Source organism: Panulirus ornatus, chromosome 16 (assembly GCF_036320965.1).
Source record: "Panulirus ornatus isolate Po-2019 chromosome 16, ASM3632096v1, whole genome shotgun sequence".
NCBI classification, from domain to species: Eukaryota; Metazoa; Arthropoda; class Malacostraca; order Decapoda; family Palinuridae; genus Panulirus; species Panulirus ornatus.
Genome location: NC_092239.1, coordinates 39,779,959 through 39,801,424, shown reverse-complemented (window position 1 = coordinate 39,801,424; position 21,466 = coordinate 39,779,959). Strand labels below are relative to the sequence as shown.

Genomic DNA, 21,466 nt, shown 5'->3' with positions numbered 1-21,466 from the left:
GACTTCAACACATTTTTCAACACTCCCAGAAATTTCGCCCCCTCCCCCACCCTATGATTCACTTCCGCTTCTATGGTTCCATCCACTGCCAAATCCACTCCCAGATATCTAAAACACTTCACTTCCTCCAGTTTTTCTCTATTCAAACTTACCTCCCAACTGACTTGTCCCTCAACCCTACTCTACCTAATAACCTTGCTCTTATTCACATTTACTCTCAGCTTTCTTCTTTCACACACTTTACCAAACTCAGTCACCAGCTTCTGCAGTTTCTCACTCGAATCAGCCACCAGCGCTGTATCATCAGTGAACAACAACTGACTCACTTCCCAAGCCCTCTCATCCACAACAGACTTCATACTTGCCCCTCTTTCCAAAACTCTTACATTTACCTCCCTAACAACCCCATCCATAAACAAAGTAAACAACCATGGAGACATCACACACCCCTGCCGCATACCAACATTCATTGAGAACTAATCACTTTCCTCTCTTCCTACACGTACACATACCTTATACCCTCGATAAAAACTTTTCACTGCTTCTAACAACTTGCCTCCCACACCATATATTCTTAATACCTTCCACAGAGCATCTCTATCAACTCTATCATATGCCTTCTCCAGATCCATAAATGCTACATACAAATCCATTTGCTTTTCTAAGTATTTCTCACATACATTCTTCAAAGCAAACACCTGATCCACACATCCTCTACCACCTCTGAGACCACACTGCTCTTCCCCAATCTGATGCTCTGTACATGCCTTCATCATCTCAATCAATACCCTCCCATATAATTTCCCAGGAATACTCGACAAACTTATACCTCTGTAATTTGAGCACTCACTCTTATCCCCTTTGCCTTTGTACAATGGCACTATGCAAGCATTCCGCCAATCCTCAGGCACCTCACCATGAATCATACATACATTAAATAACCTTGCCAACCAGTCAACAACACAGTCACCCCCTTTTTTAACAAAATCCACTGCAATACCATCCAAACGTGCTGCCTTGCCGGCTTTCATCTTCTGCAAAGCTTTTACTACCTCTTCTCTGTTTACCAAATCATTCTCCCTAACCCTCTCACTTCGAATACCACCTCAACCAAAACACCCTATATCTGCCACTCTATCATCAAACACATTCAACAAACCTTCAAAATACTCACTCCATCTCCTTCTCACATAACCACTGCTTGATATCACCTCCCCATTAGGTATGCATATGTGTATGTGTGGGCATTTATGTATATACATGTGTATGTGGGTGGGTTGGGCCTTTCTTTCGTCTGTTTCCTTGCGCGACCTTGCTGATGTGGGAGACAGTGATTAAGTATAATAAATGAATAAAAAATATGTCATTTTTTTCATATATATTCACCATTTCAATAGCATCCAGTCCATGGTAATTCCTCAAACATCTTAACCTGAAATATACATCTCTAACCCTTCCAACTATCACCCCATTGCCCTTACCTTTGCTATCTTAATTCTCACTTTCTCGTACATTTACAATCTAATTACAATCTTTTTATCAATATTAATGTTTTCATAGTTGAGAGTCTTCAGCTGATTTCTCTCCTATGTGACTATTTCTGGTCCTGCTCCCTTAGGGATTTTGTAGTCCTTGCCACCAAGGCATTTTACAAGGTGTGGCATAAGTCTTTGCTTTCCAAACTTCCTTCCTTTAACTTTTGTGCTTTTCCCTACTCCCAAATTCTTTGCCTCCTCTCTAGTGAGTCCATTGTAGTAGTAAACAAATGAGCAGCTTCCACCTATTACGCTATCAACTCACTTCTCCCAATTAATGATCTCTCTTCAATATCTACCTTTATTCATTGAACATACTTCAACTAAATTTTCTAAGTCTTCATTCAAATATTGTCCTCTTTCTAGGGCTGAATATATATCTCTTGCTTTTGACCTTTGCAATATATCCAAATAGGGAAACAAAAACCTGGTTAAATCTAATACTGCTGAAATGCAATTTCTACTCAAATCTCTTTCTGAATGCTACTTGTTCCCCTCTATTCAATTAACAATTCATCTCTGAAATAACATAAACAAGTTTGGCATAACCATATCTTCCTTTCTATCCTGGTCACATAACAAAATCAGCATTGCAAAACCTGCTTCCCAAAAGTTGGAGGTGTTGTATGTCATAATTATTTCTCTTGTAAGCACTTATTTCATATCTGTAAGGGTCTTATTTTCCCAGTGCTCTTCAATTTATAAATTAATTGACAAGAAGTTTAATAATCTTTAAAACATAATTCAAAATCCTAAACATACAATCTTCTTCAAACTTGCAAATCATGCTACAAAAAAGTATTACTTTGCAAATGTTATAGTTCAATCTGTTAAGTGAATAGGAATGAAGGGTCATCTTTACTACACCTAACCAGCTCACTCAAATATTGCTCAACAACCTTGATTATCTTTGTGCAAATATAACAAGGCTAAGGAAATGGCTATAAATGACCAACAACGCATGCTCCTCTTCTAGTGTTCTAAATGTCTTCAAACAAACAAAGACAGTATGTACCTTACCAGGTAGAGGGAGTTCACTACCATCATAGAAAATACTTAATAACATACTGAAGTTTTGTTTACATTAAAAATCTGCTGCTGGATATCAATGTTCAGTTATCAGCAATGAGGCTGCCATCATAGATATCATAAGGAAATATTTACATACAAGTTAGGCTAAACTTGGACCTACAATATTAAGGTCCTAGCCTCAGTACAAAGCATAGAACTTGATTAAGTATCACCACCTTTACAAGCATGTTAAAATACATCTCAACCCTCCAAACATTATCATATCATTCTCACATTTCACACATATTTTGAGTTATATTCAATTCTTAATTCTATCTTATACATAATACATCATGATTACCCCTAAGACTTTCAGTGCAACAAATGTGTATCCTTTTCCCACAGCTTGATATCTCATTTATTAAAGCATTCCATCAAACTATCAAAGTGCTTTCCCCACCTTCATGCTGCATTTGATACATATCTTTGCTTGATCAATAAAATCTTACTCTACAAAAAACAAAGACATACCTCCTCAAGTCTCACAGGTCCTGCCACAAGATAAAGCTGTTCAAATATAATGACCCATGGTTCAGACCGTAATCGTGAAACTGGTATCTGAAGTTTGATTTTCCCAACAAATCCAGCCCGCACTTCAACTGGCATGTCCAGGTGTCGGAGTGCATCCTTACGAAGTGGTACGTTCTCCAATTCAACTTCTCCTGATGATGGCACTTTTACTTAGTACTATAGTATGAAATCTTGATAAATCAAGGGCTAATTGAACATGCTTTTGTCACTATACAGGACAATAATATTCAACATTTAGCATAAATGGGAAAACAAAAGAGTTCATTAGAACTACATAATAAAAAAATCAGATAAGTGCAAAAGTGTCGGCTTTTTATGGCTGACTTAATAATGCCAACTCCATGCAATAATCTATGTACAGTATATAACCTTGATACCCTGCAAGAAGCCATAAAGGATGAACTATAGTAACAAATCTATCACAGTAAAGTATTTATTTATATTTATTATACTTTGTCGCTGTCTCCCACGTTTGCGAGGTAGCGCAAGGAAACAGACGAAAGAAATGGCCCAACCCCCCCCATACACATGTATATACATACGTCCACACACGCAAATATACATACCTACACAGCTTTCCATGGTTTACCCCAGACGCTTCACATGCCTTGATTCAATCCACTGACAGCACGTCAACCCCGGTATACCACATCGCTCCAATTCACTCTATTCCTTGCCCTCCTTTCACCCTCCTGCATGTTCAGGCCCCGATCACACAAAATCTTTTTCACTCCATCTTTCCACCTCCAATTTGGTCTCCCTCTTCTCCTCGTTCCCTCCACCTCCGACACATATATCCTCTTGGTCAATCTTTCCTCACTCATTCTCTCCATGTGCCCAAACCACTTCAAAACACCCTCTTCTGCTCTCTCAACCACGCTCTTTTTATTTCCACACATCTCTCTTACCTTTACGTTACTCACTCGATCAAACCACCTCACACCACACATTGTCCTCAAACATCTCATTTCCAGCACATCCATCCTCCTGCGCACAACTCTATCCATAGCCCACTCCTCGCAACCATACAACATTGTTGGAACCACTATTCCTTCAAACATACCCATTTTTGCTTTCCGAGATAATGTTCTCGACTTCCACACATTCTTCAAGGCCCCCAGAATTTTCGCCCCCTCCCCCACCCTATGATCACAGTAAAGTATAGGCATCTAAAAGACTGGTCAGCAATTATTGTATCATTAGTTTCTCCTTAACCTCTCAGAGGTTTCCACCACTGTAAATGACTAAAGACTACAATTGATGTTAGTAACTGGAAGACAGCTGTATTTACCATTATAACAAGTATTACGGATCAGTAATGAAAATTTCCTTTGTGGGAACTCTAACATTATCCAATGCATAAATCACACCCTCTCCATGGCAAACACAAGACTTCACAACACATAGCACACATCTCTTTCTGCTCTACTTTAGTTTTCTTCGATTTGACACGCAATGTATGGCAGATCATGATAAGCTCTAACTGGGATGATCCTGGTGGAGCTGAGATCTATTCTTTTTCCCTCCTAAGTGACCTGAAACAATTAATTAAATACCCTACCATCACAACTGCTATTCTAGCCTTTTTTTTTATCTCTGAACCCTCCCACTATACATTCATTTCTGTCCCCTTAGGGTCCTCTAACCACAATCTTATTTCTGTTACCTCTAACCGGGCAGACCTGTTCTCTATCCATCTCATAACCCCAACTGCTTCTCTGCTTCTCTGGTCAGGATGCTTCGTCTTGTGGTGAATACATAGCAAGGGCCAACTTGGTTGGGCCGGAGGCCTACAGCCCATTTTCTAAATCTTTTCATCCTCAATTGTAGAATGATCACTACTCATCTGATGCATGTCACATCAGGAACAGTGCATACCAGACCATGTAAATCTTCCCTCCCCCAGAAACCCACTCTCATTTCATTTACAAAGAAAATCACACTTGCGTAAAAAGAAAGTGTACTAATCTGACATCTTTTACTGAGAAATCTTTTTAGTCCTTAACCAAAAACATCTCCAAAACTTCTGTACATCAACCTTTCCTCCTGTTTTCTAACCTGATCGTCTCAATTCGGCATCTTGTTTTCCTCCTAGTCAACTGGCTTGACTCACATTCTAATTCTCTGCCCATCTCTTCCCTCTCAACCTATGCCATATTCTTCTCAAGCAACATTTTCCAGATGCTCTCCCAGATCAATGCAATTATAAAATTTGTGAGACATTTTTTCAAGATAGAATAACATTTACAGGAGGATGAAAAGCAGTAACAGTCTTGAAAAATTTAAATATATCCAGAATGGAAGAACAATGAATTTTAAGTATTATTGAACTTTATCAATAAAACCACCACCACCATTTCTACTAATTTTTTTACACTAACTAAGGTCTAAGCTAACCTACAAAGACCTCACTACTAATCATCCATGAAACAGGATGATATTGCAATTCATATCAAATACAATGCTCACTACTAATCATCCACGAAACAAGATGATAGTGCAATTGATATCAAATACAATGTTAAAGATACAGGGGAATACTAGGGAATTTAAAAAGTATGAGACCACTGGGTCCTTTCGAAGTTGTTTTTTGACAGTTTCAAATGGCTGTTTTATGACAGTGGAATATATCAGAAACTCACAGATTGGTGTAGCAAAGTTAAAAGGTATAAAGGTAATTCAAACAGAATAACCTGCACATTGTCACTGCGACTATGGAGCCACAAATAATGCAAGTTGTATACTTGAAAAGAAGTATTAAGTCTATTCTTAAACGAATCTATAGTACAGCTTTCAACCACTCTAAATGGCAATTCACTCTATATGTTAACAATCATGTAGATGAAAGAGTACTTTGCCTCATTCAAGGTAAAACATTAGCCCATGAGTTTATATCCATTACTACAAGGTAAAGCCCATGAATCAAGTCTTCGGCATTTTGACAGATCAAAGCCATTTTCAATTTTGAATACTTGCATTAGGTCACCTCTTATCTTTTCTAAGGTAAATAGACTCAAGGTGTTTAATCTGATCATGTAGGATTTGTTTCTCCATCCATGAATCATCTTAGCAGCTTGACAATGGATGCTCACCATTCTGTCCGTTGGATTTTAAGGTAGAGTGACCAAAACACAATATTCAAGATGTGGATGAACCAATGAACTGTAAAGAGCAATGATGATTTCCTTGGAATTAGTTAAATTCCAAGGCCTTATCCATGAATCCATGATTTTTGTTTGCTTTTTTCACTGCTTACTTGGTTTTAGGTTACACGAGATTATTAAACAAAAGTCTTTTTCCTAATTTACCTTTTGAAGATCAATAAAATTCATGCTGTAGCTTGCCTTTTCGCTTTTAATACTAGTGTAAAATTTTGCACTTATCGATATCAAAATTCATTTGCTACTTATGATTCTATTGCATCAGTTTGTCTATGTCAGTTTGAAGCTGTGGACTTTTGAATTCATTCACAGATTTATTTTCCAGCTTTTTCTTATCAGCAAATTTTGATATCCTGCAATGCAGCCCATTCTCAATGTCATTCATACATCTGATAAAGAGTATTGGTCCCAAGACTTATCCTTGTGGCACTCCACTTGGTACATCTAACCATTCTGAGGATTGACCATTAATCACAACTCTTTGTTTACAGCCAGATATTTGGTAATTTTCTTACCAGTCCATAAAACTAAACATATTGTTATGCGAACAGAGTGATAGAGACTGGTTCAATAAAGAGAAAAGAGGCGGTGAAAGGCTTGCTTAAGGTGAAACGTGACAAGGAGGCTGGTAATACAGATGAATTTATTGAGAAAGGGGGTGACTGTATTGTTGATTGGTTGGTAAGGATTTTCAATATATGTATGGATCATGGTGAGGTGACTGGGGATTGGCAGAATGCATGTGTGGTACTGTATAAAGGCAAATGGAATAAAGGTGAGCATTTAAACTACAGAGGTATACGTTAACTCTTGAGTAAACCTGGTAAGTTGTAAGGGAGGGTATTGATTGAAAGGGTGAGAGCATGGACAGAGTATCAGATTGGGAAGGAGCAGTGCAGTTTCAAAAGTGGTAGAGGACATGTGGATCAGGGGTTTGTTTCAAAGAATGTGAGAAGTACCTAGAAAAACAGATGGATTTGTATGTGGCATTCATAGATATGGAGAAAGCATATGATAAGGTTGATAAATACTTTGTGGAAGGTCTTAACAATATCTAATGTCGGAGGAGAGCTGTAAGAAGTGGTGAGAAGCTTTAATCAAGGGTGTATGGCATGTGTAAGAAGAGGAAGAGAGAAGAAAGAATGGTTCCAAGTGAAGGATGGTCTGTGGCAGTGGTGTGTGATGTCACCATGGTTGTTTAATTTGTTTATGGATGGGGTAGCGAGAGAGGTAAATTCAAGAGTCTTGAAGAGAAAGGCAAGTATGCAATCGAACAGGATGACAGGCCTGGAAAAGGAGTCAGTTGTTGTTTGTTGATGATACAGCGCTGATAGCAGATTTGAGTAAGAAACTGCAGAAGTTGATGACTGAGTTTGGAAGAGTGTGTGAGAGGAAGATGATGAGAGTTAATGTGAATGAAGCAAGGTTATTAGGTTTAGCAGGCTTGAGGGACAGGTTAGTTGGGGTGTGAGTTTGAACAGAGAAAAATTGGAATTGCAGTAAAAATTTTAGATACTTGGGAGTGGACATGGCAGTGAATGGAACCATGAATGTGGAAGTGAATCATAGGTTGGGGGAAGTAAACAAAGGTTCTGAAAGCAACAAAGAATGTGTGAAAAGAGAGAACATTGTCAGGGAGGACAAAAATGGCTATGTTTGAAGGAATAATATTCTCAAAAATATAAAATGGTTGTGAGGCTGTGAAGAAGAGGATGGATGTGTTGGAAATGAATGTTTTAGGACAGTAAGTGGCGTGAGGTGGTTTGATCAAGTTGGTAATAAAAGGGTAAGAGAGATGTGTGGTAAAAAGATAAAAAGAAAGTGGTTGGGAGAGGAGAAGAGGGTGTACTGAAATGGCCTGGACATGAGGAGAGAATGAGTGAGAAAAGGTTAACAAAGAGGTTATATGTCTCAGAAGTGGAGGGAACAAAGAGAACAGGTAGACAAAGTTGGAAATGGAAGAATAGAGGGAAAAAGATTTTGAGTGAACAGAGCTTGAACATGCTGGAGGCAGAATTGGCATGCATGAGTTAGAGTGAATTGAATGATGTGGTATGCTGGTATTCAAGTGCTGTCAACAGGATAAACCAAGGCATGTGAAGCATCTGGGGTAAACAATGGAAAGGGGTCTATCGATAGGGAGCTGTTGTTTCGGTGCATTACATACGACAGACAGAGAATGGCTGTGAGAGGATGCAGCCTTTCTTCATCTGTTCCAGGCACTACCTTCCTAACATGGAAGATAGTGATAAAGTATAAAAAAAGTAAATATGGAAATGAGAATATTCAATATCAAAATGTAGTTTTCATGGAAAACTAGTAGTAAGGTGTTTAATCAACAGATTGTGTTGATGGCAGCATACAGGTACCATCAACACATCACTGGTGTATTAACTGTTAGAGAAACATGTTTATTCAAGTTACTAACATGGAAATGTACCTCAGGAAAACAACAGGCCTGTTGGCAGGGAGGAAGCACAATGCTCGTTTGGGAAAAACAGCATTCCTCAGAAAGGCAGTGTTCCTTGGTGGGTAGCAAAGAAGATGCATACTGCTTCACAGACAGTGAGTGTATGTGAATGATGTGTGTCAACATGCACAGTAATGTATGAGTAGTGTGGTGAATGAAGTGGTTACAGCAGTGTTAACAAAATATAACCTTCAGGTGTCTTTGAAAGCTCAACAACAATTTTATTGTAATGATATCAACACATTGCTTCTCTGAGTTATGAACAGAAGACTGTACTTCATGAACCGACAGGTCCACAGCTGGAAAGAAAGCAGTGTTCCTTTGGGGTAGCAGTGTTCCTTGGTGGGAAGCAAAAGTGGTGCACGTTGCTATGCTAAAGTACGATTGTATTTTTGCTTCAGTATAATATTGTATTATCTTTCTGTTCTCGTACAAGTCACATTGTGATGAACATTGGCAAACTGAAAGCGCCAAAAACAAAAATCTTAAGGTATTGGTTAATCAGCTGGCTCCAGTGGGACCTCTGGTAGATAATAAAACATTTTGTTTGCCAACCATACTTGTCCATGCATATGAGGATATGAGGATACTGTTGCATTTTCACCATAATACAAGCAAGGTATAGTCCCTGTTTCATTCTTATCAATAATATGGATGTGTATATCATCCATAACTGCATTAATCAGCGAGCTCTACTGAATGGCACTCACCTATACCATGAAAAACCTTTGAGACTGGACAATAATCATTTTTCATCCTTGATCCCATTTTCCATATTAGCGAGGTAGTACCATGAACAGATGGAGAAAGGCCGCATCAACATTTACAAATAAATAAATGAATAAATAAATAAATAAATAAATAAACAAATAGCAGTTCATTGGATGTAGGTAGCCACTTGACTAAAATTGTATGGTTGAGGTATTACAGATATCTCTGAACTGGGAGGCCATGATAGGAACTAGTTAACTAATCATATAAAAGCTTAAGATTATGGTCAGTTAGATATTTCTAAACTTTGTATAAGCATATGAGTGAAGTACATTTAGACAGCCAGGGAGGCAGGTATACAAGGATGCTTACGGAGTCAATGTTATGTTATACACTGTGACCTTCAGTAAACATTAAGTAATGAATAACTACAGTATTACAGGAGTTGACATGCTACACAGTCTAATTAACATTCTCCATTCTCAATGATTTCGAGCAAATTATCTCCCGCTCTACCCATATACATGACCACTGTGGCCATTCTCCTAATATTCTGAATTTGTTTTTCATCTCTAGTCCATCCTGCTGTCAATACACAATCTTGACCCCAACTGGTTCATCTGATCACACTCTTACAAATACATCTATTTCAATGGCACCTCCCTCTCCAGCAGCCCTCTCTAAGTGTAAATACTGGTACCTGAACAAAGTTGACTGGAATAACTTACATAACTTTTCTGACTTGCCTTGGGTAAATTACTGTCTCTTATATGAAGATGCTTCTGTCTCTGCCAATCACATAGCAGGGGTGGAAGCACTTACACCCCCTCCCTGACATACGTCCAAGTTCCATTCTGACTGACCAGTCCGATCTCGAAATGGATGCAAGTCAAAAATATGTCAGCATGGCATGAAGAATTCCTATACCTGTATAGCATTCTTTTACCCTACTCAATTTCTATCATGATTATCTCATTTTTTATCAACCAACTTTATTACATGATTCTGTTGATTCTTTTTACCTTTTATTTAAGATTCTTTAGTTTATATTTCATTTCTATTTTCTAATCTATTTTTTCTGGCCGCATGTAACGATGGTCATAAATCACATAGGTATAAGTAGGGGAGCAGGTGTATTCACTCTTCCTCCAAGACAACTATTCATCCAATCCATGGTTATACTGTTCATTTTGAGGCCATTCAGACAAGGGATCAGGCATATCGAGCTTGGAAAACTTTCCTTCCTCTGGTTCCCATTCAGCTTGTATCACTGCTCATAACTGCTGCAAGCATGTTATCCATGTAGTGAAGCATTTCTTCATTCAGTGGAAGTGCAATAACCTCTCCTCGTCATCCACTGATAAGACTTTCTAGTCTTTAGCTAAAGGCATCTTTAAAACTTCTGTCGCCCTACCTTTCCTTCACTTTTCCATTCTGATGGTACTGTAGCTGTCTCTCCCAATGACAAAACAACTCTGATTCCTATTTCTCCTCTAACTCCACCTTAACTGATTCTAACATACCTTCAACCCCATATGCTCCTCTTACTAATCCTATGCCTCTTCCTTTAATCCCTTCTCAGACTGTCCAAAAAGTGCTTCTTTCTCAGGACACAAGCAAGGCTCATGGTCCTGACTGTATCCGTCCCAATGTACTGAGAGTGTGCCTCTGAGCTTGCACCTGTGCTTGCTCGTCTTTTCTGTTTCTGCTTAAAAAACAAAACTTTTCCTTCTTGGAAACACGCAATGATACATCCCATCCCTAAGAAGGGTGACCATTCTGACTCCTATACCTATAGTCCTATTGCATTGACATCTACCATTTCCGAATCCTTCCTCAACTCCTATATCCTTAAACACCTCGAAAATCACAGTCTTCTCTCTGATCACCAGTATGGCTTCCATACGGCAAGATCCACTGGTGATATTCTTTCCTATCTTACTAATGTCTGATCATCATCCCTAAAAGATTTTGGGGAGTCGTGTAGTTGCCCTTGACATATCTAAGGCTTTTGACAGGGTATGGCATTAGAGTCTCATCTCTAAGCTTCCTTCCTTTGGCTTCCTTCCCTCACTATACTCCTTCATATCTAGCTTCCTCTCTGGCCAATCTATCTCGGTGGTTGTTGATGGATCAGCCCCCCCCTTTTCTCCATAAACTGGGGTGCCCCTAAAGTTCAGTCCGTCCCTTAAATATTTTCTCCTTTTTTTTCAATGATTTTCTCTACTCCACAAATAATTTCGAATGCACTTATACTCTGATGACTCAATACTGCATTTATCCACATCCTTCAATTCTGTTCCCTCTTCTCTCACTCAATCTGCACCTCGTCTTGACACACACTCCTCCATAAACTCAGACTTGGACAGGCTATCTTGGTGGGGTAGACAAAATCTTGTTAAGTTTAATGCCTCCATGACCCAATATCTACCCAACTCTTTTTCAGGAACTCCTCACAACTCTCGCCTCTCCTTTGATGGTTCTGTAATTCCACCTCTTGACTCGATGAACATACTCAGTATTACCGTAACCTTTCTTGGAAACCCCACATTACAGGAATAGCTAAGTCTGCCTCTAAGAAACTGAGTATCCTGTTTAGATGTCAAAACTTCTCTTCTGAGCAGTTGTTCTGTTTATACGTGAATTAATCCATCCTTTTATGAAGTATTGCTCTCACATTTGGGGAGGTTCTGGCTCTGTATTCTTACTTGACCAGAGTTGAGTCGCAAGCGATCAGACTTATAAACTGTCCCAGGCTAATTTCCAAACTTGACCCCCTTGCCCTATGCCACAATGTTGGTTCACTTTCCCTCTTCTATAGGTATTACTTTGGTTTTTGCTCTCAAGAGCTGGTTGCTTGTGCGCCCCCACCACTAAGTAGACCACACAATACTTGGCAAGCTGCAGCATCACATGATTCTTGCGTGGCCATCAGCAACTCAAGGGTGGGCCATTTTGATGCCTGCTTCCCTACATGTCAAAGCTTTGGAACTCACTACCTTATCATGATTTAGGGGAGAAAGAATACTTCCCACGTATTCCCTGCGTGTCGTAGAAGGCGACTAAAAGGGGAGGGAGCGGGGGGCTGGAAATCCTCCCCTCTCAATTTTTTTTAATTTTCCAAAAGAAGGAACAGAGAAGGGGGCCAGGTGAGGATATTCCCTCAGTGGCCCAGTTCTCTGTTCTTAACGCTACCTCGCTAACGCGGGAAATGGCGAATAGTTTGAAAAAAAAAAAAAAAAAAAAGAAAAAAAAGATTCGGCAATGTTGATATGGAACATTTTTTGATGGTCATGCCAATCCTACTAATAGGAGATAATGGATTAAACTTTGAGGTCACCAAGTTAATTTGAATTGCATGAAATATTTCTTAACCAATGACATATTGAGACATGATATAAGCTTCCAGAAAAATTATCAGAGCAATACTGTCAATATGTTCAAACTTAGGCTTGATCATCACCTGTCACTCCCCGGTAATCAATCATCATAACCAAGTGGTATATTATGCTACCTTCTTAACCAATGATTTTGCTCTAGCCATGCTGTGGTAACTTACCATCACTTATTAACCCAAGTCAACTGCTTTATGAGAACCAAAAAAAAAGGAAGTGTAGTATCATCCTTCCACATCTGAAGTAATTTAGACCTCTTAAGTCACAAGAGTGGAGCTCAGAGTTTATCCTTTCTATGCCATTATAACAAAAACTGATGGGATGCATAACAAAATCATGTTCATTCTACCTCCTGACTTTCCAAAAAAATTTCCCATGGGCAGTATTTCTTCCTGTTTCCAGTCCAGTGCATTGACCTTGGGCCTGTGTATCCAAGTACCTCTAAGTAACTCTTCTCTGCAAAGACTCTTTGAGAATGCATGTGATGAGAGCAAATGCCAAACTCTCATCTGGTGCTAGGTAGTTTGGGTAGATCTAATGTTCCTCAAGTGCAAGAAAATGGACGGGAAGCAGCAAATGAAAAACTAGAGTTGAAGTCAGCAGATGGCAATGTCATGTGTAAGGAACCTCAGGAAAGAAAAAAAAAATCCTGACCTCATGAACTTTACCAATACAATTTTCAAATGTGATAATATACTTGATTAAAGTACCGACAAAGCATACCCGACCAGCTAACCTTTGTTGGCTACATGGGCATCTGGAAAAAGCTGAAATCATTGAGGAAGCACTCCATGGACCAAAGATGGAAGAGGTATATTATCTATACCTCGGAAATCCTAGAAGGCATGGTCCCCAACTTAAACACAGAAATAACTTCTTACAGGCATGACAAGCATGAAGGATTCCTCTGAAATCTAAATGTGTGATTTACACAAAAGGAGAGAAAAACACCTTTAACATCCAGGGTCTGAGACTTTTCAAGACATTGCCTAAAACTATCAGAATAACAATGGAATGCACAGTGGAGAAGCTTAAAAGGGACAGGGACTAGTATCCATAAAGTGTACGAGACATACTAGGCTGTAGGGACTATGTGGAACTATAAGCAGCAGCTCCCTACAACTTGGTCAACCAACAACCCAATCCAGCAGCCTGGGCTATGGGGATAAAAATACCTGAAAAATATCATCAGGTGGCATTAGAAGGTTGAAGGGTGCTACTAATTGTTCTAATCAGCTAATCCTCTCACATCCATATTTAGTAACTGCAAGATTCTTAATGGTAGATCATCAAAAACTTTTCTTCAGGGAGAGGATCTGAGTGTAAATGTAATAATAAACAGTTATAGTTCTGAAGAACTTAACTTGGCTATTAACCAAAAGCTATTCTAAGAGTTCTATTTAAATGGTTGTCGGAAAAAAAACTATTTACTGTTCTTCATTATCATCAGGTGGCGTTAGAAGGTTGAAGGGTGCTACTAATTGTTCTAATCAGCTAATCCTCTCACATTCATATTTAGTAACTGCAAGATTCTTAATGGTAGATCATCAAAAACATTTCTTCAGGATGAGGATCTGAGTGTAAATGTAATAATAAACAGTTATAGTTCTGAAGAACTTAACTTGGCTATTAACCAAAAGCTATTCTAAGAGTTCTATCTAAATGGTTGTCAGAAAAAAATCTATTTACTGTTCTTCATTCAGTTTTGACCTGTCCATCTATTCATCAAACTTGAATGCCATTTTCCACATCAGTGAGGTAGTGACTGATATGGCATACCCTTAACTGCCCTAATCAATGCTATCTTTGATGAAAGAAAAAAAAATCAGTCTGGGCTCTGCAGGTGTTTGTAGATCTGACTCTTAAAGGTGGAAAAGTTTTATGATGAAAAAGATAAAAAAAGGAAGAGAATTCAACAGCTTTGTTGTTCAAGGGAAGGAGGCATCATAACAGTCAATCCTCAATCATTATATGTAAATACAATTACACATGTCTAGTACTGTAATGAAGTCTTTGCTCAATGCCACAAGTTTTGTTGCAGTACTATAAATATACATGGTGCTAGTTGTCTTGTAATTATATCAATCTCCGTTGCAACATATCACAGTCTGACTTAGTTTGTTGTTTTGAACCAATTAATCATTAGTTTTAACTTTAATATCATTCATTTCCACTTACATCTCCAATCAAATGTATCTCAGTCAAAAATCATTCACAAGATTATATTTCCTGTGTATAACTGGAGCATAACAGATAGAAATGCATTTTCATACAGTATAGGTATTTTCTTGTTCACCACCTTTTTCTCAATACAAGAAAAAGGTGAAATGAAAAATAATAATGTGTTCAAATATTGCTTGTCTTAAAAAATTCCTATGAGGTGGGGTTCCAGTATTTCGCCCATGAACTACAAGCTGTGTAGGGCTTAGCACCATCTTAGCATATATGCTACTACCAAAAGTATATCTCTACCTAGTACATTGAAGCCTTCAACATCTGTTTTGTGGTTGTTTTTATCATTCTGATCCAGTGAAATATTTTTAGTTCAGCTTGGCTGGGACCATGCAACTGCTGAACTATCGATTTTTCTGAATCATAGTTACTGGATTTTGATGGTGTAGCAAACAGTTAAGTCCAAAAATTCAAGCAAAATATATTAATAGAATGCAGTCATCTAATTCACAGCACTCTTATACTTCAGGGGCTCCCTATTTAATATACTGGATGCATTAATGAAAATTCCTACTTTCAGTGAAATCACTTTAAGCAAAGCCAACTTTAAGATAGACTAAATAAAAAATGGGGACATGTTCCTAAGGAATATTTCTAGAAACATTTCCTCAAGTTGTTCTATGTGGTGCTTACATTCATTTGAGATTATTTACATATGGCAAAATTAAGTTCTCTACTAATACTGATAGGAAATCATCCACACTTTATCAAATTACAGTCGTCCTCTATTGCATTGGATATCATATTAACCCAACAACTACTACTCTACATGCTGGGCACTTCTTACTCATTTTAGCAAAGCTAAAATACACTTAGCTCTAATGTAACAAGGGGGATAAGCATGGGAGGACTGAAGCACTATATCTGTTTACATCAAATCCATATACATGAACAAATGAACACTATATGAAAACTTCATCATTTGCATTCTTTGTAATTCAAAAGCTGAACATTTTGCCGAATGCTTACAATAGGAAGAACCTGTTTATTAATACCTAAGCATGATGACCCAAGGAAAATCATGTGGTGAATGTTAATATCAATCAAGATGCACTTCTGCATGATGATATGATAATTTTGTGCAATAGCTGTACAAAAATTTTAGAATTTCAGTATGATAATCTACTACAAAAAATCCAGCACCAAAGTTTGTGGAGCACAGTATGTACAAAACATTATATAGCATCTGTGAGTATTGATGTAATTCCAACTGCTTTTAAGTTATTCTTGTAAAAGTAAAATATTTGTAATGCATAATCAATGACAATAAATGAATAGTATAGAAACATCCTATGTTTTTCAACTGATCACCGTTTCCTGTGTTAGTGAGGTAGCGCCATAAAACAGATGAAGAAAGACACATTCACTCACATACATATATATATATATATACATAAAAGCAATATGCACAAATACATACATAAACATACACACACATTTATATATTCATACTTGCTCACCTTCATCCATTCCCAGTGCCACCCCATCCCACAGAAAACAGCATTGCCACCCCCTGCACCAGCGAGGTAGCACCAGGAAACAGGCGAAGAAAGGCCACATCTGCTCACATCCACACATGAGCTGTCATGCGTAATGCACTGAAACCACAGCTCCTATCCAAATCCAGACTTTATCAGGTTTATCCCAGACATTTAACATGCCCTGGTTCAGTCCAGTGATGGCACATTGACCCCAGTATACCACATCCTTCCAATTCACTCTATTCCCTGCAAGCCTATGACCCTCTTGCATGACCAGGCCCCGATCACTTAAAATCCTTTTCACTCCATTCTTCCATCTCCAAACAGTCTCCCCATTCTCCTTGTTCCTTTCACATCTGTACATCCTCTATGTCAACCTTTCCTCACTCATTCTCTCCATATGTCCAAACCATTTCAACACACTCAATACTGCTCTCTCAGTCACACTCTTTATTTCCAAACATCTATCTTTCCCTTTCATTACTTACTTGATCAAACCATCTCACACCACATACTATCCTCAAACATTTCATTTCCAACACATCCATCCTCCTCTGCACCTCCAATTGACTTTTCCCTCCACCCTGCTGAACCTAATATTCTTGCTTAAATTTACATTTACTCTCAACTTTCTTTCACACACTCTTCTAAACTCAATCACCAACTTCTGCTGTTTATCACTTGAATCAGCCACCAGTGCAGTATCATCGGTGAACAACAACTAACTCACTTCCAAGACCATCTCATCCCCAACAGACTGCATACTTGCCACTCTCTCCAAGACTCTTGCAGTTACCTCCATCACCACCCCAACCATAAACAAATCAAACAACCATGGTGACATCACACACCCCAACTGCACATGGAACTTCACTGGGAAATATTCACTCTTCTTTCTTCCTTACTTGTACATATGCATTACACCCTTGATAAAAACTTCTCACTACTTCTAGAAGCTTACCTCCCACACGATAATATATCCTTAAGACCTTCCACAAAGAATTTCTATCAACCTTATCATATGTCTTCTCTAGATCCATAATTGCCAGGCACAAATCCATCTGTTTTTCTAAGTATTTCTCACACACATTCTCCAAAGCAAACACATGATCCACACATCCTCTACCACTTCTGAAACCAAATTCTTCCACAATCTGATGCTCTGTACATGCTTTTGCTCTCTTAATCAATACCCCTCTATACAATTTTCCAAGTATACTCAACAAACTTATGCCTCTGTAGTTTGAACACTCACCTGCATCCCGTCTGCCTTTATCAAATAGCACTATACATGCATTCTGCCAATCCTCAGGCACTTCAACATGATCCATACATATGCTGAATATCCTTACTAACCAATCAACAACACTCACTCCCTTTCTCAATAAATTCAAGTGCAATACCACTGATTCCTGCTGCCTTGCTACATTTCATTTTCCACAAGGCTTTCTTAGTTCATATTGTGTCAAAACAGGTCAAAAGGGAAACATAAGGAACAAAGTCCTATTGGAGTCTCTATCCAACACGTGCCATCAAAATCCAAAAAATGAGCGTCTGAAACTATGTACATCTTCACAAGCAGTGGAGACAGGTGGAATAAGTGCATTCATACATGAGGCATCAGCAGGACATGGGGTGTGTGCTAATATAAAAAGAACCAAGTGCCACTAAGCAAGACACGTCGACACATAACAGAGTAGCGCTTACCACAATCTTAGTCATATGCTCTCATTGAAAGTTTATTTCTCCCTGGGTTAAGTGATGATTATATAACCAGTTTCACTACCAAGATTTTGTTTTTCACTTCAAAACACACATTTTCCAAAGACTGAAATGTATGGTGCAGGCATCATATCTTCAGGCTACAGACTGTGACAAAAATTCACAGAAACATATATGAAAAACACAGAACTGTTGATATAGAAAAAAAAAAATCATTAGTTGTCCAAGACTTTTACAGTATAACAAGTGGATTTCATCAATTCAATGGCACTCAAATTCCAGGAGTATTCAGAGTTTCAGGGTTACTGGTAACTTTCTGAGCAATAGAAATTTTGCTGAACTAGGCCAAATTCTGTTTTTTTTTCCAAAACATAGGTGTTGCTGAACCATAGTTTGCTAAAGACATTTGACCACAGATTGCTAGATTAAAGACATCTGACCACAGATTGCCAAATTAAAGACATTTCACTATGATGTTTTTTAATTTCATATGAGAAATTCGTTTTCCCTGAACTGAACTTTAAAGACACCTAATTTTTATAGGCTGGGAAATTCAAATGCCTGCTTATGAGGTTAAACACCATATCACCAAACAAACACCCAAGTAAAACTACACTCTCCAGACACAAATAAGTCACCCTTTTTCATCTGCTTTATGGATGCTAACCATCTCACCAACATTAAAAACACCATTTCAACATACCACAAGACCCCTCATGCCTGAGGTGAAACTTCTAAAATGAAGGCACAAAACACTCACTTGTAAATTGTTCTGTGCTCACCCCACAAACACACATAACCACACCATGTTTTTTTTTACCTGTAATCCTGATAAATGCAGATGCCCCAAACAAGAAATTCATTATGGAGTAAGGTAAGGTAGGTGTGGTACAGATGCATATACAAATACCAAGTAACCTTTTCTATACTATACATCAAGGAAACTTAAATATATGTAAAGTAGACACAGTCTATTGTTTTTAGAGGAATTTCCCACAAAACTCTTACACCAAAGTTGTTAATATGAAAAAAAATTGCAAGTCCCTGAAAAACAGTAGCAAGTCAAATATCATATCAAAAGTCAAAATGTAATGTTAATGCTCACAGGAATTTCCGGTTATTAAATAGCATATTCTAAGAATTGCTTCATAAGGCGACAATAAGATTCTTATCTTTGTATGTGATACAGTGAAATGTCTTTAGTTCGGAGTGGTTGGGAACAAGCAATTGTCAAACTATCAATTTTTTCTGGAGTATAGGTGGTGATCATTTCCAAGGATTCTGATCATTTAGCAAACACAGAGGTCAGGAAATGTAAGCTGATTTTATTCATAAAATACAGTCATCTAACTCACAGCATTCTTATACTAAAATAATCATCTATTTTGAAGAAAAAATTCTAAAGAAAATTGAATTATCTAACTTCTTTCAATGTATATACTAGCTAAGTGTCTGTTTAAACAATAAGGAATACAATACTGTATTTTCAAAAAATAGTACATTTGTAACAAAATATTTTGTTAAGTTAACAAGGGAAGGAGTTTCAATCTACAGTACTAAGATATAAGAAAATACAATAATGTAATAAAACAAAACAACACTAAACAAATCATTAGATTCTTCCTCTACATAAATTTACTAACACTGTAGCTGGGTGAAGGATATACATTGGTGAATAGCAGATGCTGGAGTTACAGCTTCATAGTCAGTTATCCTAAAGCAGTGAGGAGTAAAGCACAGCAGCTGCATATGTTGACTGTTGGTTAACCCTGTCTATAACAGTGTAGAACAGTATTGATTTTCTGTTAAGACAGTGATTCAGTGCAATAAATTAATAGCTGGTCAAATGCAAGCTTCAACTAGTGTTTCTTTCAATAAAGAATTTAAATATTTTCCCGGTTCTTCTTTAAGTCACAGATGGTGGATGTATCGACACCATAGTCAGCATACACTTTTTTCAAAGAGGCCCCTTTATCAAGCTTTTGTATGACTACTACTTTTTCGAGAAAAGTAATAATAATGTGCACTACCTCGCTGATGTGAGAAACAGCGATTATGTATGATAATAATAATAAAATGTGCGTGTATGGGGGTTTATGTATATACACGTGTATATGGTGCTACCTCGCTGACACGAGAAACAGTGATTAACTGTGAAAAAAAAATATTTGGCAGGACTGAACTTGTTATGAGGGAGTGATCTCTTCCTGGAATCCATAGAGGGATCAAAACGTTATATCTTGTCCGGATTGGGAAGGCCACAGGCAAAATGAATTTGTTTAACTAAGAAAAGAAGCTGACCCCTTAAGTATGCTGTGCCTGATGGAGGTTCCACAGCTCGCTCAAATGATTATTCAAATCATTCTTTGAATTTTTTGTTTTTTCTTTTTATTACTATTTCATCTATTATCTAATTACATATTGCAGCAACTTACATGAACCACAGTATCAGGTGTACAGAAATGTACAAGCAAAAATGAGTCACTACATTAGTCACAACTTATGCAGTTACATTTGTTGACCGCAGCTGAACTTGTAGAGAAGCGATCTCCTCTTTGATTATACAGTATTGTTCTCCATCTTTTTTCTTATATTCTTTATTCTTAGTCTGAATTGTTTCATAATTATTATGTTACATTTAGCACTTAATTACATGAACCATACGCATATGCCTAGGTAAGTGAACTCGCTCTTGCAACAACTAACCGAGGCTGAACACATTGTGAAGCAATCTCTTACTCAGGAACACAATAGCATTCTCTATTTTTGCTAAGTTTCTTAGTCTTAATAACTGTACAGGTTGTCCCTATCTGATCTGGTGTTGTGTAGTCCAGCACATTTTGAATCTGCTGCCATTACTTATTGGTCTGTGGATCTGCCACCAGGGTGTCACTGTTAGCAGCAATAAGGTGCCAAAGTCTGTTTACCCTGCAACCAAGCTAATTAGCAGTCCTGTTATTCTTTTATAATCAGCTGTATCTTAGCCTTTCAAAATGTCATCCAAGAGACCAAGAGGTGCAGAAGTTGGTGCTTGTGCTAATAAGTATAAGCACTTATCATCATCTGCTTGAAAAAGTGGAGTTACTGAAAAAATTAGATAAAAGAAACTTCTGTAAAGACTATGTGTGAGTACTATGAAATCGGATTGTTAACTGTG

At 37.9% G+C, this 21,466-nt stretch overlaps 1 protein-coding gene across 1 annotated transcript in view; it reads right to left on the bottom strand.

Moving 5' to 3' along the window:
* Positions 1-21,466, bottom strand: part of Vps13D (vacuolar protein sorting 13D) — a 772,012-nt gene that overhangs the window by 740,008 nt on the left and 10,538 nt on the right. Inside the window, exon 3 of the mRNA XM_071670877.1 lies at positions 3,078-3,268. Coding sequence (XP_071526978.1) covers positions 3,078-3,268 — 191 coding nt within the window. The remainder of the gene's footprint in view (positions 1-3,077; positions 3,269-21,466) is intronic.